The sequence below is a fragment of the Pteropus medius genome, unplaced genomic scaffold, assembly GCF_902729225.1.
Source record: "Pteropus medius unplaced genomic scaffold, Ma_sr-lr_union100, whole genome shotgun sequence".
Lineage (NCBI taxonomy): Eukaryota > Metazoa > Chordata > Mammalia > Chiroptera > Pteropodidae > Pteropus > Pteropus medius.
The window spans coordinates 49,704,010-49,720,494 of NW_024340849.1; the positions used below are offsets into that span (position 1 = coordinate 49,704,010).

Below are 16,485 nucleotides of genomic sequence, written 5' to 3' on the forward strand. Positions count from 1 at the left end.
GGGACCGTGCGCGCACCCTCCAAGGCCCGCGCGATCCCGGAACCCACCCAAGGCGGCTCCCGGTGGCACCGGGTCTGCCCACGTCGGCTCAGCGGGAACTCTCAACACTACAGCGCCTCGACTCTCGAGCCCGAGGGGTCTTCAGTCTCCCTCGGGGGCGGGTCAGCCGCTGAGGCAGCAAAATGGGGTGGTGGAGGGGCCGGATCCACTTTGTCCTTCTCGTCTGCCTCTCCAGTTTTAAAGTCCCCACGGTCTCATCCCATCTACACCCCAGAACCCGCACCGGTGGGCGCTCGAGGGAGCGGCTCATTTCCCTGCCTGACTCCCCTGGCAAGAGGTCCCTCAGCTGTCCCCTGTCTGTTCTCCCTTCTGGGATCGTGCAGGGTTAGGGCGGCCCCGGGAGGATGCCCGGGGGACGGCGAGCCTGGAGGGCGCTGACGCCGGGGTAGGGAGGCCTGCGGGGGGCGGCGGGGGATGGGGGGCGGTGACGGCGAGCCGAGGCCGGGGAGCGCGGAGGGAGGCGCGGGGCGGGGCGCGGGGCGGAGAGGGCGCGGCCGCGGAGGGCGAGGCCCGCCGCCATTGGTGCCAGAGGCAGGGGGCGGAGGGCGGTGCGGCGGTGGGCGGGCGGAGGGCCGAGGCCCGGGAGCGCGCCGCTGGCCCGCAGTCCGGCTGCCGCGGTTGGAAGAGTGAGTGCCTGGGACGCAGAGCCGGCGCCGGCCATGAGGGAGATCGTGCACATCCAGGCGGGCCAGTGCGGCAACCAGATAGGCACCAAGGTGCGTCGGGCGCGGAGCGGGCGGGCAGCTTGCGGGCTGGAGCGTCGGCGCGGGCGGACGGCGCGGCCCGCCCCGGTGCGCAGCGGCTCTGCCCCGCGGTACTGGGAGCCCAGTCCTGCCCCGCGCGTCGCCTGGGAAGTGCTGGAGGGGTGGCGCTGCCGAGGAGGGGGCAGGACAGCCTGCCACCCCTGCCGCGCACTCCCATCCCCGCCCCAGTGGGAGCGGCTGCCGCAGGCTCAGGCGCGCCTGGAATTCGGCAGCGGCGGCCGCGAGCCCAGGCCCGTCCGGACCAGCCTGGGGCGAGCCGCGTCGGGGGCGGGGGTGCAGGCTGAGCTCTGATTTCTGACCTTGTGTACCCCCGCCTCGCCCTACACCAAGTTTTGGGAAGTGATCAGCGACGAGCATGGGATCGACCCGGCCGGAGGTTACGTGGGCGATTCGGCGCTGCAACTGGAGAGAATCAACGTCTACTACAATGAGTCATCGTGTGAGTAGCGCGGCGCGGTCGGGTACCCGCCCGGACCACGACCCTTCCCCTCCGGACCCCGCCCTTCCCCTCTGGACCCTGGCCATCGTCGCCCCGACCAACCCTCCCGGACCCTCGGCCATTCTCCTCCTGGACCCCGCCCTTCGCTGCGGGACCCCGGCCTTCACCCGTCTTCACCCGGACCGGCGTTGGTGCTCGGGGTGTGCCTTCACGCGAGGGTAGTTTGCTCTAGGAAAAGTTCATCCGGAATCTAACAGGATGCTCGGCTCCACCCTCACTCCCGTTGGGGCAGGAAATGCGCGGTCAGTTTATTTCAAATAGCCCAACTGCGCGCGTCTGAGCTTTTGAACCAGACCACCCGTGTGTGTTGTGAAATCAACTTAGTGGGTGATACCCGGCTTTATTTTTTTATTTTTTGCAGTTTAAGATGTATCTCTCAATGGAGGTTCTTGGCTAAAAATTTGAAAAGCACCCCCTTAAACGAATTTTTGGACCTTTGCTGACCTCCAAAAATACTTTACGCTCCCTGCAAGCTGAAACTAGACAATTGTGGGTAATTGTCTTATGGGCTTTAGTAAAAATCCAGGCTGTCGTTTATCCAAGTTTGAGAATAATATCACCCCTATCCTGGATTTCTACATATAATATTGTGGCTACATGTGTATATTATCTCTGTAACAATTATGATTATAAAAATGATACATGCCCTTCAAGTCAACAACAAAAAATCCATTAAAAGAATGCCCAGAAAATGATAGATGCTTCCCTTTCACACAGGATATATATTCCCAGAGATAATCACTTTCAGTTTTTTAGAGTCACAAACTACTTGTCCACACAAAAGCTAAGTAGAGCAGGATACATAAATCACTGGAATTTACTCATTAAGCAGCTATGACAAAAGGTCTGGAACAGCAGGGGCAAGAAGATGAAATTTCTAGTAGCACTAAGGAAAATTCCAGTATACATTGCACTTCCTGGTAACCCTTAGGTCCAGCTTAGTAACATCCTTTTTTCATTCTGGGTGTGTGCGCGTAGCAGGACAAGAGTTGTAGAGCAGTTCCTGTGTGCAGTCATATTAACCCTATCCTCACTGAGAACAGCTTGCTCAATTGGCACAAAAGAATGCATACAAATGAAAATGCTACACAGTGGCACTTATTCATAAGTGAGAGTGTCTCCCAGGAAACAGCCCATGGAATGGTACCTATAACGAGGTACTCAGAGTATAGCTTGGGTCCATATATGCGTGTGCATGAGGGAGGTGCAAAAAGCAGAAAGAATGCCATGGCAGGATGGCAGTTGGCCTCAACAGATAGCAGTTTATTCCCATTAAGCAGAAAAAGTAAAATACCCAACAGGAAAGAGGTGTCAGGGTAAACTGGAAAATATAAGAGGCAGGAAGTCAGAAGACCTGATTCTCACTCTGCTTATTCCTGGAACTTCTCTGTGCATTCATGCCTGGGCTGGTTTCCTCATCTGAACAATTCAAGGGTAGGATTACGTTTGCTCAGTGCTAAGATTCTGTGATTCAAAGAAAGCCAGGTACTCTCTCTGAAGAAACCCTGCTTCATACATTCAAGGCCGCCGTGCTGGTGGGACTTGCTGTAGGGATGTCCATTGCTCTAGAAACCAGAAAGTGACCCTTGTGGGTGGACTTTGTTCTCTTCCAGCTCAGAAATATGTGCCCAGGGCCGCCCTGGTGGATTTGGAGCCAGGCACTATGGACAGTGTGCGGTCTGGGCCTTTTGGGCAGCTTTTCCGGCCTGACAACTTCATCTTCGGTAGGTTCCATCCTTCCTGCTTTTTTCTTTCTTTAAACATAAAATTAATTTATGTGCAAGATTAAATATATCACACAGCGTAGAAAAGCTTAGGATGAAAATCAGGTTCCAGCTTCATCACAGGCATCTCTTGAAAGTTTTGACTTTTTCTTTAGGTAAGTAACCTCTGTATCTTTCAATGAAATGCTTATATTGATAGTTGTTTTTATTAAAAAAAAATTTAGACTTTAAATTATTATAATATGATAATAATTGTTTTTGATTCTTATTTAACTCATCTTTTACTTCAATGTGTTTCTACCTATATTTCTTTCCCATTATCTTTAGACTGTTATTCTGCTTTCTTTTTAAAGACTGGTCCACATGAGTTTTGTTTTATCAGAATTAGGCAAATCAGCCCCTCCCTTCTTCTACCTAAAAAATGATAATAGTGCCTGTCCCTCAGCAAACTCCTAAAAAATAATTATATAAAATTAAATGAAGTGGCACCATTAGTGTTATCAGCCTCCATCACCATGTAGTCATGGGTTTTAGTGTCAAGGTTACTTCAAAGTATACAAGAAGGTACAGAATCTTGGAAGATTTTATTGATGTATAAATTGATCACCTTGTAGCAGAATCAGGCAGTGACTTGTTAGAAAGGTGACTCAGCAAGATGAACATTCTCAAAATGTTCATGAGTCCTCTGGGTGTCATCTGCTTCCCCATCACCATGACAACCTACAAACCAATGGAACAGGTAAAGCTTCTGATGGTAATTTGTTCAAGGGTTTTTTTTCTTTTTTGATATTTCAAATAGACCAAGACTACACTTTCTGGTACCCCTTTTCTTACATCAGAAAACCTAAATTACCAATATTTTTATAGTAAACAAAAGGAGACATTTATATTCTTTGCCTTTTGCTGAAATAGAGACTGTAATTGGCCCCAAGTAAAGATGCATCTAGACTCTGCTGCCCAATGTGGTAGCCACTAGCGACATGTGGCTATTTAAATTTAAGTTAATTAAAGTTAAAATTAATTCCCTTCCTTAGTTGTACTAGGTATATTTCAAGTGCTCCATAGTTATGTGTGGCTAGTGGCCACCATATTGGACAGTGTAAATATAGAACAGTTCCGTTACTAAGGCTGTGCTCACGGCCTTAATACAGATATTCTACCAAATTAGAGGAATGAAGAGAGAAAATGAAAAGCCACTATGCAAACACATAGCCATTCATAGACATTTCTATCTTAAGATTGGTGGCAGATTTGAAAGTTTTCCATGTTAGTCATCACATACTCATTTATATTATTTTTCAAAAATTACCATTAAGAAATGCACCTAGAGGGGAAAAAATATTGTTTATCGACAGAAATACCCCAGTCAATCAACAAACACAATTTTAATACCCTTAAAAGGCAAAGTGTCTGACAAAGAAGTAAGATAATCTTAAGGCTGATTCCTGGCTTAAAGGCACTGTGATATAGAAATTGAATATATCAAAAATCTACATTGCAACCTCTTCTTCAAAAGACACCAGGTAGAGATGGTTTCATTGAGGGTAACCTCTGTTATTTAAAACGTATTTGGAATACTTCATTCATAGTAAATGCTTAATAAGTATTAGCAACATTCTAGGAAGTTAAAGATGGTTCAACATTAAGAAGTCAACTAATAAAGAGAGACAACATCTTGATGCCCAAAAGTATTTGATAAAATTCAGTATATGTTCCTGATTTGTAGCAGACAAAAAAACTTCTGTGTAAGCTGGAATTAGAAAGAAACTTCCTTTATTTAAGAATTATCTATCTAATCTATATTCACTGGTCAAGCATTGGAAGTATTCCCAACAAAGTGAGGTATAAAAAAAAGATGTCCACGGTCTCTTCTATCTTTCCATGTTCCAAAGGCTCTGGCCAGTGTACAAAGGCCAGAGAAAGAAAAGAGCTACAAATCATTTAAGGGAAAAGACAGAGTTGTTATTGTAAATGGAATGAGTCTTGGAGTTTCCAAACGGGCTATCCGTGGAATAATGACTAGCACTTAAGACCTCAGTAAGGCAGCCAGACACAAGATAAAAACACTTATACAGACATTATTGCAATAGGGTGACCTGACCTGATTTGCCTGGGACTGGAGGGGTTTCCCAGGACCCTGCAAATTGAAACTGGTACAGTCCCAGGCAAACTGGCACAAACTGATCACCTGAATGGCAATAATTATAAAATATAATAGGAAAATATTCTATTCACAATAGCAATAAAAGTTACAAATATCCAGGGACAAAATTTATTAGTAATTAGGAATGAGGGAGAGTCAGTTAAAGGCAAATGATATTTTTCTCCTATCAGATTGGCCAGTATTTTAAGAACTGCCAATAGCTAGTGTTGGTGAAGGCATTTGGGGGAATAACAGTTTTAAACGTTCAGAGGACAACTTAATACATTCAGCAAATCAAGAATTTTAATTCAACGGTTTCAGTTCAAGTAATTTGTCCTGCAGAAATGCTTGCATGTGCGACATGGACTTTGCACATCAGTCTCTCAAAGAGCTGAACCCCATTGACATGGCCTCCCGTGGTGTCCAGGAACTCTGCAGCCCCTTTGCCAGTTCAGTGCATTGCTCCCTGCATTCTGTGATAAGGACTTGGCTGGGATAACATTAATATTTTGTATGCCGAGGAGAGAAAAAGGACAACTCTCCCTACTTTCTTTTTATAGATCAGCACTATCTTTCCCTTTCTCTTACTAAGCAGGTATGGGCTATTGGCAGCTATAGACGTTCTGAACCACCTTGCTGGGTTACTGAGTTAGCGTAGCCAAGAAGAGAGATCACTGAATCGGGAGAAGGGAAACTTGGTTAAATTAGCTCTGCCACCTTTGATGGTGTCATCAGTTCCTTTCCCGGGGCTTCTTCAGCTTTGCAGACTGGAACGAAGGGCTTACCTCCATAAAAATACACCTCCATATAGAATTGTGCTCAAAATTTCTTCCTTTGAAGGTTCAATGGATTTTTGGTAAGAATCAGAGAGATTATTTAAGGTTTCTTGAATCTGAATTACAGTTGACTGAATCCAGTTGGTCTCAGTAAACTTTACCAAACAAAATGAATATATTTCATCATTAAGAAAAGTACACTTTTTTTGATAGGTAGCACATGTATGTAAATGGTACGAAATTCAAAAATACTGCAGGTTATTCAGTGGAAAGTTAGTCCCTCTCTTCTCTGTCCACCTGCTTCCCCTCCCAGGAGACCAAGTCCTGTTGCTGACTTTGTGTCCTTCCTGAAGCACATTAGAAGTGAATACGTGAGTTTGTATATAAAAATATCTTAAAGCTTTATGTAAAATACATTATCTTTCCTGCTTCTAAGAAAGATATGAAACAACATATAGTAAAGACAACCATGAAACTTGGCAGTTTAAAACACAGTCAGCCATGAGAGTTAATTCAGTTGTGCCTGATAAATAACTTAAACTCTGGGTGTCTGGCAACTAAATTCAAAAAAGGAAGCACAGTATGGGACATGGTTGTTGTCATCATTTCATAAAGGGATATATCCAGTCTTAAAAAGGGAAATACCCCTGCATTCTAAATTATTTGTGTTTATTTTTACTTTGCTTTTGACAGCAAAAACTTATATAGCCACATTATTAAAAATTAAAAACTAGAATGAATTATTCCGTATGCTCAACCTAGTATAATTATTGTTGGCAATGAGGTGTATTTTCACCTTTTGTTTCTTTCCTTTTGCTGATTTTCATTAGTTGTCACTTTGTATCTTATTTCTCACTGAATATTACATTACAAGTTATGATCCCTGTTCATATGTTGTTTCTAAAATCTGTAATAATTTTTAATAGCTACATAATGTATAATTATTTACCTAACAATGGCCAATAGCCAGGGAATTGTTTCTTACCAATTTTTGCTCTTATAAAGAACATAGTAATATAGAGTATAGATGTTCACATCTTGGTTCACATAAATTTGTTTGTGTTTCTGACTCCGATCTTAGAATAGATTCTCAGAAGTAAAATTAGTGGGTCAAAGAGTGTGAACGTATTTAATTAACCCTTTATTCATTTGCTGTAGTCTTTCTAGTCAGATATTGCCACCAGCAGTGTCTGAGAGCAGTTTTTGCTTTGCTTTTGCCTGAAGTGAAAGTTTTAAAGAAATGTATCAACCACATACTTTTTCTAGAGGGACTCTTAGCAACATAATTGACAATACTCTAACATTGCTTGAGGAAATGTAAAAACAATTCTGAATCTTGCTGTTCTATGTATATGTTATCAGTATAAAAAAAGAAACACGCACATATAAACAGGACTCACACATAAAGAAACCTAAAGACAATATTAAATGAAACTCAGTGAACCCTGTTCTCGGAGAAGGTTGGTCAGTTGAACACCCACCTCCGCACACGCACACCCCTTACTGCTTTTTGAGAGAAAATAAAAAAATCTAATTCTACATCGTTTAAATTTAAGATGTTCAAACTCATATTATATTAGGTTTTGTGTAACATTGGTATATTTTATTTCTTAAAATGGGTGGCAAGTAAGCAGATATTAATTACATTATTTTTCATATCCTTTTACATGCGTTAATCTGTCATAAGAAATATCGTCGTGATGAAGCTGTGGCACCTGTTTGTGCACTTTCTGGAGATGTTCTCTAATAGGACACCAGAGGCCACAGGCCTTCTCTGCCTTGCTTTCTCACTTTCCCAGCCGAGATGTCTGCTCAGGAGTCAGGCTTCACTCTTGGCCATCACTCCTGTGTAGTCAGGCCTTGTTGAGGTTTTAAAGAGAGTCAAATCCATGAACTGATTTTTACATAATTGAATCATCACAGGCTATTGAAGTCATGGTAAGCCAGCTTCTCAGAGCAGCAGCTCTAGCAGTCGTGGATGTTTTCTGTGTTTTAATAAATTTGAAATGAATATTGGGAGTGTAATAAAAGTCTGGTCTTGTTTTTCTAGGTGTCAATAAGTGAGATCTAAAAGCTTAAGAACAAATTAAGATGGGCCTATAGTAACCATTTAATTATCTAATTTACTGTCTTATAAACCTTGAAAAATGTTAGATATGATATTTGGCATTTAAATTCTCTCTAGGATTACTTCTTGCATCTTTGCGTCTTGCCAGAACATGCGTCCCTATTTTTTGATTAAGAATATTTAAAATTTTTAACAGTTTGTACTGATGTGAAATAGCTTTATTTAATAGAAATTTTAAAAAATTGATACTGTTGAATTAAGAATTACTTTGTTAAAATAGCACATTTGTTACATGGAATAGAGGGGTATCCAGCATATATAAACATATCATATTGTTTGGCTAAACTGTTGTTTTTATGTCATTCTCCAGTTAGTAAAAGAGGCAGAATTGTCTATGAATAGGAGATGGTTCATCCCTGTCCTCCGCCCCGCCCCCGCCCCACACTATGGCTTTCTAGTTCATTGTTTCAGAGTTGGTAAATTATAATAAACAAATGTCAGCCCATTTTTAAATATAGTTTGAAACAATTTAAAAAAACAGACGAAGTATGTTTAATTCTAAAAATGAAAGTTATCTGCACTTGAGTTTTGAACATGGATATACTTTTAAAAAAACTTCTTAACAAATTTCTGGTTGCATAATAAGATAGTGAGAAAGTATCTTATAGGAGAAAATGAAACTTTCTTTTAAGCCTCTTTCTGCACTTGTACGTTTTTTTTCCAGATTTAGGGCTGGGAAGAAGGATCAGGGAGCAAGCACACAACCTTAAAACTTAATCCACCTCCCAGTGTGAGTTGGAGGTAAACCAGAGGGTGGACTTTGAGAAAACCCTGGGCATCTGTTGCAGCCTGACTGCCAAAGCTTAGAGTTTGCAGCCTTGTGTTCTGCAGTCTGGAGCCACTGATTAATGTGACAACATCGCATTACAGAAGATGTTCAGCTCATGATCCCCAAATATTTAACTGGGAACGTCTGTTGCTATGAGACAGTGGCAAAATATTTTCAGAAGTCACCAGCTTCCTCCTTTTGTCAAGAGCAGAGAAAATTTCATGGCTAATCATGCTATAAATATTGAGGAAGCCTAGTGGATTATGTGAGCTGGTGGAAGAGAAAGGGTCAAGTTCATTTTCTCTGTACATTTAACACTAGAGTGAGCTTGGTTTGCTATGGCTGTATATCTGCCTAAAGCTGCCTGTTTATTTTCAGTTAGTAGTTTTTACTCTATGTTAGTGAAATAATTTCTAGTCTCTTTGCACTCGGTCTTTCCTACAGGTGTGATAGTTTTACACTGAGTCCCAGGTATAAAGCTAACCCCGAGTTTGTTCTCACTGCCTTTGCTCTGGTCTGGCCAGGATGGTTGCAGGTTGGGTGGAGAGTGGGTGGACAGGAGTTTGTAGGGATATAGGAAGAACAGTGACCATTTTGATAAGAGAAGGCGGCCAGCCAGGTTTTACTTTCTCAGCTGGACGAGAGGGAGAGGGTGGGGTGAGAATCTCTGTAAGAGAAAACGCCATCACCTCCTAGACAAGGAAATGGCCACCTGAGGGGGCCGATGTGGCCAGTGCCCTCAGGGTCTGATGAAAGCATGGAGGGTCTGTTTGTGTAGTGTATTATTAAATAGGTACATTATCTGTGCATCATTTACTTTGAGCCACAAGTCCTGCCGTGCCACTAGCCTTAGTGCCTTTGGCTAAATGAGGCAAAGACAGCAGGAGTGATGCTGAGCTCACTTATAAGGTGGGGTTAAGACAGACAAGCGCAGGAGCCAGCCGTGGTCTGTTTCAGCTGGGCGGTTCTGCCTTTCTGGAAACAGCGCTATGTAATACTTAACACATTTAACGTTTTCACCACAAAGTTAAAACAGACTTTTCGCATGCTTTTTGTTGTTGTTTTCAAACAATACACAAGTATATAGTATAAATACGGAAACCCCCCATTTCTTCCACTGTTGGCCCCTTAGATTTTAGTCCCAGGGGATAACTAAGTGCCAAAGGCAGTGGAGGTGTGTCCTGCCTGACCCTTTCTGTGTATACATGCACCTTGCACATGTACACCACACACAGACACACACACACACAGCTGATTTTGTTTTTGGAAAATAGGATCATGCTGCACATAGCATTTACAGCTCTTTGAAAAGGTCACTAACATCTCAGACATCTCCCATGATAGTCACAGTGCCTTTCCATTGTGTGTTTGTGTCATGATTTAATAATTCCTCACTTACTGATGATTCTTCAAAATTTTCCTTAAAGGTGTTTTCGTTTTTCTTTTGATTGTCGTAAAATGCATATATGTTTAGTTAAATTTATATAAGCAAATGTTGAAACTGAACTCCCTATAGTCCCATCCTTCAGAGACAGTTATTGGTTCAGTGTGTATTTCTCCAATTTATTTCCAAAATGCATTTTTTTATGTTTTAATAAAGTTTGAAACATTCATTTTGCTAGCTTTCTAGGTAAAACATTCACATGGCCAGGATTCAAAAGGAACAAAACAGTGTCCTGTGAAAACTTGATCTCCTTCCTTTCCAAGCTGGTGCCCACCCAGGCTCTTCCCAGAGGCAGCCACTCTCAGATTCTTGCCTGTCCTTTCAGATGTATTCTGTACACATCCTATCAGATATATATCTATGACACACATGTAATGATAGTTAACTTCATGCACCATTTAGTAGTCTGGGTTTTTTTCTCCCTTAGCAATATATTTTGAAAATCTTTCCATCTGAGTCCTATGGTTGGTGGTTGATAGTATGCCTTTGCATAGGTATCATCCTCTTTTTTAAAAGATATTTGTGTTGCTTCCTTTTTTCTTTACTATTACAAACTGCTCTTCAGGGAATATTTGTCATTTTGCACATATATGGGTCTATCTAGGAAAAGTTATAGAAGTAGAATTGCTGAGTCCAAGGAGAATAACTTTGATAGATATTGCTAAAGTGTTCTGTAGAGGGGCTTGTCCTCTTAAGCATCCAGGAGCTCCAGAAGGAGCCTTTCACCAGACTCTCACTAACAGTGTTATCAGACTTCTTGATCTCTATAAATTTCATAGGAGAGAAATTGAATCTCCTTGTTTTCATTTGTATTTTCCTTATGAAGAATGTCAAATATTTAAATTACTTGAATTTCCTTCCCTGTGAACTGTTTATATCCTTTGCCTATTTCCCTAAAGGCTTTTGTTTTCCTTACCAATTTGTAGGACGTTAGATATTTAAAGAGGGTATCCCATTATACGTGATATGAGTCATTACTAGTCAATATATTTTAAAATTCCTGAATCATAGGATTTGAGTTTTTCTTGTTTTACAGACTTTCATTAATGCCACAGTGCTTAGCACTGATAAATGCTATGGAAGATTCAAAGAAATTTGAGATAAGACTCATTCTCCCAGGACCCATGGGTGCCTGTCAGTGGACCTCAGTGTAAGGTCCCCCCTCCCTCGACGCACCAGAGTCCATGAGAGCCTTCCATCTATTTATTTTAGCTGATGTTACACAAGACTGGTCTCAATAGACAGCCTTGGTGTTTTCACTGCGTCTTACCTCAGTTTCCCCCATTGGTGCACAGCATTATATATCGACCTGCCCACATGGAGCAGAAAAGCTGGCGTCTAGGCTGTGCTTGTGAACTGTTGCCACCAGCCAGGTGTAGACAAAAATCAAGTTAATGTTGGCAGGAAGAGGGGAGAGATATGTACAGTACAGTGCCCCTAGTGTCCTAACCCTGAGCAGGAGAACAGGCCATGGCAACTCGGCCTTTTCTCACTTCTGGCTGCTTGACGCAATCAAATCACCTGCTTGCTCCTCTTTCGGCAGTGTGTCCTGGTCTCTTTCATTCAATAGGGGTAAGCCTGATAGGGTGCTAATGGGTTTCTTTTTTAATTTTTTATACATGATTCTTCCTTTCAAAACCAGAGTTTGATATACCCATTAACTAAAAAAGTACAGTGCCTTTTAATAATCTTCCCTGCTTTCTGAATAACTTAATTTTAGCTATATTTTATTACCACTTAAAGTAATGAGAAACAGTAGTACCTTGTTTTTATAGTTTATTTTTAAATAGACATATTATCTCTGTATCGTTTACTTTGATTTTACTGCTTTTCATAATTTACAGTATGCTATAGAATTTAGTTCTCAGTGGTTTTCCTAATATTTCTCAAAATGCATATTAATGTACCCATTTGAATTTAAAAATAATGTTTTTCTGATAGTAAGTCCAATTTGGAGGATTGGTCTGATAATGAAGACTGTCTTTGCCAATTAAACGATATGGGCAATAGTTTTTATAACCTGAATAAGCTAAATCTGCACCCTAAACATTTTGACAAAAATATATTTAAAACAGTTCATTAAAAAATATATTGGCAAAGTTGTATGGAAATTAATATTTTCAATTTTCTCAACTCTTTCTAAGTATGTTGGATGAAAGTGCCTGAAACAGTTAGCATTTGGTTAAGTCTTGATAAAACCTTTTGGTATCTTCCAGAAACAGAAGAAAAGAATTACTGATTTAAGTCAGATTGTTTCTGATTCTGCTTTCCACAAAATTGGTTTTTGTTTGAAAGATGACTTTTTGATACTAGATCACTATTTGATTTTTGGCATATAATTCTGAAGAAGATCAAATAATTGAATGACGTTGTTAGAATACAATTTGTTCTCATTTACATATTTATGTGAACAAGATTTCTCAATATTTATATGCAAAAACAAAGAGGAATAAAATTGATGCCAAACTTGGTTTCATTCCAGCAATATTTAATATTCACCTTCGGATAAATGAACTCATTGAAAAAATGCAGTTATAATGACATATTTTTGGCACCTCGTGATCATAGGAATTTAACAACAATCAGTTTCAACTTAGGATTTATTTCTCATTTTATATAGACTATTGGATACGTTTAACAAAATGACATAACAGTTTTGTTTTTAAAAGGGAGTATTTATAGTACTCTAGAAATTAAAATTGTCATTTACGACAGTTCAAATTTACGAAGACAAATTAGATGTCAACTTTAAAATGTACGAGGGATATAAGTTTTAAAATATTTTCAAGGCTTCAGAGCTATATTTGAAGAGCACTGCATTATAGGAAATGTGCAGCGTCCAGGAAAACAAAAACTAAATCTCCACCAGTCCTCTTTATCAGTTCTTTTTAATTGTGTCCACTGATACACACATGGAGGGCTGTATTATTTACTCAGAAAGATGCATTTTATTACTTAAGAAAGATGCATTTTCTACTGATAGATTTTAATTCTATAATGAGAACTGAAAAATAGAATTTTAAATTTGTTTTCACAGCCAACCTTTCAGTCAAAATTTCTTCCATAAAGTAAGATATAAACAAGTAGATTGTGGAAAATGCACCACTGTGCAGAAAACAGGTAAACTAGAAAGTCTCCTTCTAGCCACTTGATCTCCTTGGATAAAAATACAAAACCCTTTCGAGTATGTTAATCTCCTTTCCACCACTGGACTGGAAGTGATTTGAGAGCAGGAATCACTTCCTGTGAGTATTCACTTACAGGTGCAAAGTAAATAGTTGATGCTCAGAAAATTTTGTGACAGTAACTCTGGATGATGAATGAGGGACTCCCTTCACGGGAAAAATATTACCATTTTGAAAAGAATTATGGTACATAGTTCAAAATTTAGAAAACTTACAGGAGAGGGAAAGTTACTTGTTTTTTAATGTATATGTTTGCTCCCTTTGAATTTTACCACGTGCGTGAATTACCTATTTAAAAATCAGAATGGAATTACCTGGTCAAAACATATGTCCTTCCTAAAAATCGTTCGGTATTTAACTTGTCTCAAGAGGTTGGACTAATTCATGTGTTCACCAGCAGTGCTGGTAGGTGCCTGTTTGTTCACCCCTTGACTTTGGCCAACACTGTGTTGTCTAGTCTAACTGCTTCATAACACATCTTTTCCAGCACCATTTAAAAAGTATTAATATTAATGAGTGGTTCCCTCCTGTATCACCCTATTTAAATTGCATGCTACTCTCTTCCTTATTCCAGGACAAACTGGTGCCGGCAACAACTGGGCGAAGGGGCACTACACAGAAGGGGCAGAGCTGGTGGATTCAGTGCTCGACGTGGTGAGGAAAGAGTGTGAGCACTGTGACTGCCTGCAGGGCTTCCAGCTGACCCACTCCCTGGGTGGAGGAACAGGGTCAGGCATGGGCACGCTGCTTATCAGCAAAATCCGAGAGGAGTATCCTGACAGGATCATGAACACCTTCAGCGTGATGCCCTCCCCCAAGGTCTCGGACACCGTGGTGGAGCCCTACAACGCCACCCTGTCAGTCCACCAACTGGTGGAGAACACAGATGAGACGTACTGCATCGACAATGAGGCCCTGTACGACATCTGCTTCCGCACCCTGAAGCTCACCACGCCAACCTATGGGGACCTCAACCATCTGGTGTCAGCCACCATGAGTGGGGTCACCACCTCACTACGCTTCCCGGGCCAGCTCAATGCTGACCTCCGCAAGCTCGCTGTAAACATGGTCCCTTTCCCTCGCCTACACTTCTTCATGCCTGGCTTTGCCCCACTGACTGCCAGAGGCAGTCAGCAATACCGGGCCCTCACGGTGCCAGAACTGACTCAGCAGATGTTTGATGCTAAGAACATGATGGCAGCCTGTGATCCAAGACATGGGCGCTACCTGACAGTGGCCACCGTTTTCCGGGGCCCCATGTCCATGAAGGAGGTGGATGAGCAGATGCTGGCTATCCAGAACAAGAACAGCAGCTACTTCGTGGAGTGGATCCCCAACAATGTCAAGGTGGCCGTGTGTGACATCCCTCCTCGGGGCCTCAAGATGGCCTCCACCTTCATTGGCAACAGTACGGCCATCCAGGAGCTGTTCAAGCGCATCTCTGAGCAGTTTTCTGCCATGTTCCGCCGCAAGGCCTTCCTGCACTGGTTTACTGGAGAGGGCATGGATGAAATGGAGTTCACAGAAGCAGAGAGCAACATGAATGACCTGGTGTCGGAGTATCAGCAGTATCAGGAAGCTACGGCCAATGATGGCGAAGAAGCTTTTGAAGATGATGAAGAGGAGATCAATGAATAGAGGAGCGTCCCTGTCTCAGATACAGTTCAGATGTTCTTTCTTTAACTCTGGTGCCTTAACTCTAATGGCCACCGAATGGTGTACTTGTCTAAATATATGGGTACAGGCCCTCCTAAATGCAATAAAATTGTAGTTTTGGTCATCTGGAATAAAGTACATTAAATAGAGAATTGGCAGTCCTACCCAATCAGATCAGACTAGGAAGATATTTCTATTGGAGGACTTGGAAGAACTAATGTGCCATCAATAAAGGGCTAAATAAACCTCCCCTTCTATAAAGTGTTCAACCATGTCTGAAAATTAGCAGAGAAGTTAGAAAGTTTTCATTCTTTGTGATGAAACCTGAAGCTGAGCATTTTGCCTGACATCATATATGCAGTATTAAACTTTGAAACAATTTAGTCACAATAAAACTTTTCCCTTGTCTCTTCCAGCCTCTGCTTATGTGATAGATTTGTTACTTTGCATTGTTACAATGGTCGCTCTGGTGTCTGGTCCCTTCCTGGGTGAACTGCCCCTTCAGCTCACTAAAAGAACTGAGAGGAAAGAGGCTTTTCTTGAATTGCAGGTTTTAAGGGTGGTAGCCAGAATGTTCCTGAGCCTAAATAAAGGTAGTACACACATAAAAAGCCATCGTCCCTATTTGGATCTAGCACATAATCTTCCCACGGAAACTTTCACCTGCCTACATCGTGTCCTGGGCTAGTGGGTCTCAGGCTTCCCTTACAACTTGGCAGAGATTTGCCAGGGAAGTCAGAAAATGACAGACTTCTTTCAAGCTCTCGGTGGGTGAGGGGAAACTGGGCAGCGTGGGCTCTGAGAGCTACAGAGCTTCTTTCCATGGGCTCTCGGACCAAGTGGAGGCCAGTGGCCTGGCCCAGAATGAAAACCGAAGGGCACTCAGACCCAGAGTACAGGCTAGCGGCCTGGCCCACCACAGAGGGTGATGGCTTTTTGTATAACAAATCACTTTACTATTTCTGTAACTAGTCATTTTTGTAAGAGATCTTGTAAAGTCAAATTCCACAGGACAAGACCATGCTATTTTTATCTTTGGCAGACACTGCCGTTCACCACTGGTTATTTGTCCTTGCCCCCTTTGAAGTTAGCTATGAACATGTGACTTTGCTTTAGCCAAAAGAATGTGAGTGGCATGTCACTTCCAGGTGGAAGCAAATGTTAGTGCTTTGCCCTCTGCTCCACCTCCTGAGTGAGGACCCGAATTCCTCCTGTAAAGATGACCCAGCATTTCTATCGGTCTTAGTCCCTGAGTAACTCGAGCAGAGCCCCCCGACGTTTGTTGGACAAAGGGCAAAAGAGAAACAAGCCTTTGTATCTTAGAGTCACTGAGGTCT

The 16,485-nt window shown here is 42.0% G+C and overlaps 1 protein-coding gene across 1 annotated transcript; it reads left to right on the forward strand.

The window, feature by feature from the left end:
- The first annotated feature begins 615 nt into the window (after positions 1-615).
- On the forward strand, positions 616-15,563 carry TUBB6 (tubulin beta 6 class V). The gene is made up of 4 exons (XM_039846235.1): positions 616-776; positions 1,155-1,263; positions 2,937-3,047; positions 14,067-15,563. Exons 1-4 carry the CDS (start codon positions 720-722, stop codon positions 15,128-15,130), a joined length of 1,341 nt encoding a protein of 446 aa, XP_039702169.1. The 5' UTR covers positions 616-719; the 3' UTR covers positions 15,131-15,563.
- The last annotated feature ends 922 nt before the right edge of the window (positions 15,564-16,485 follow it).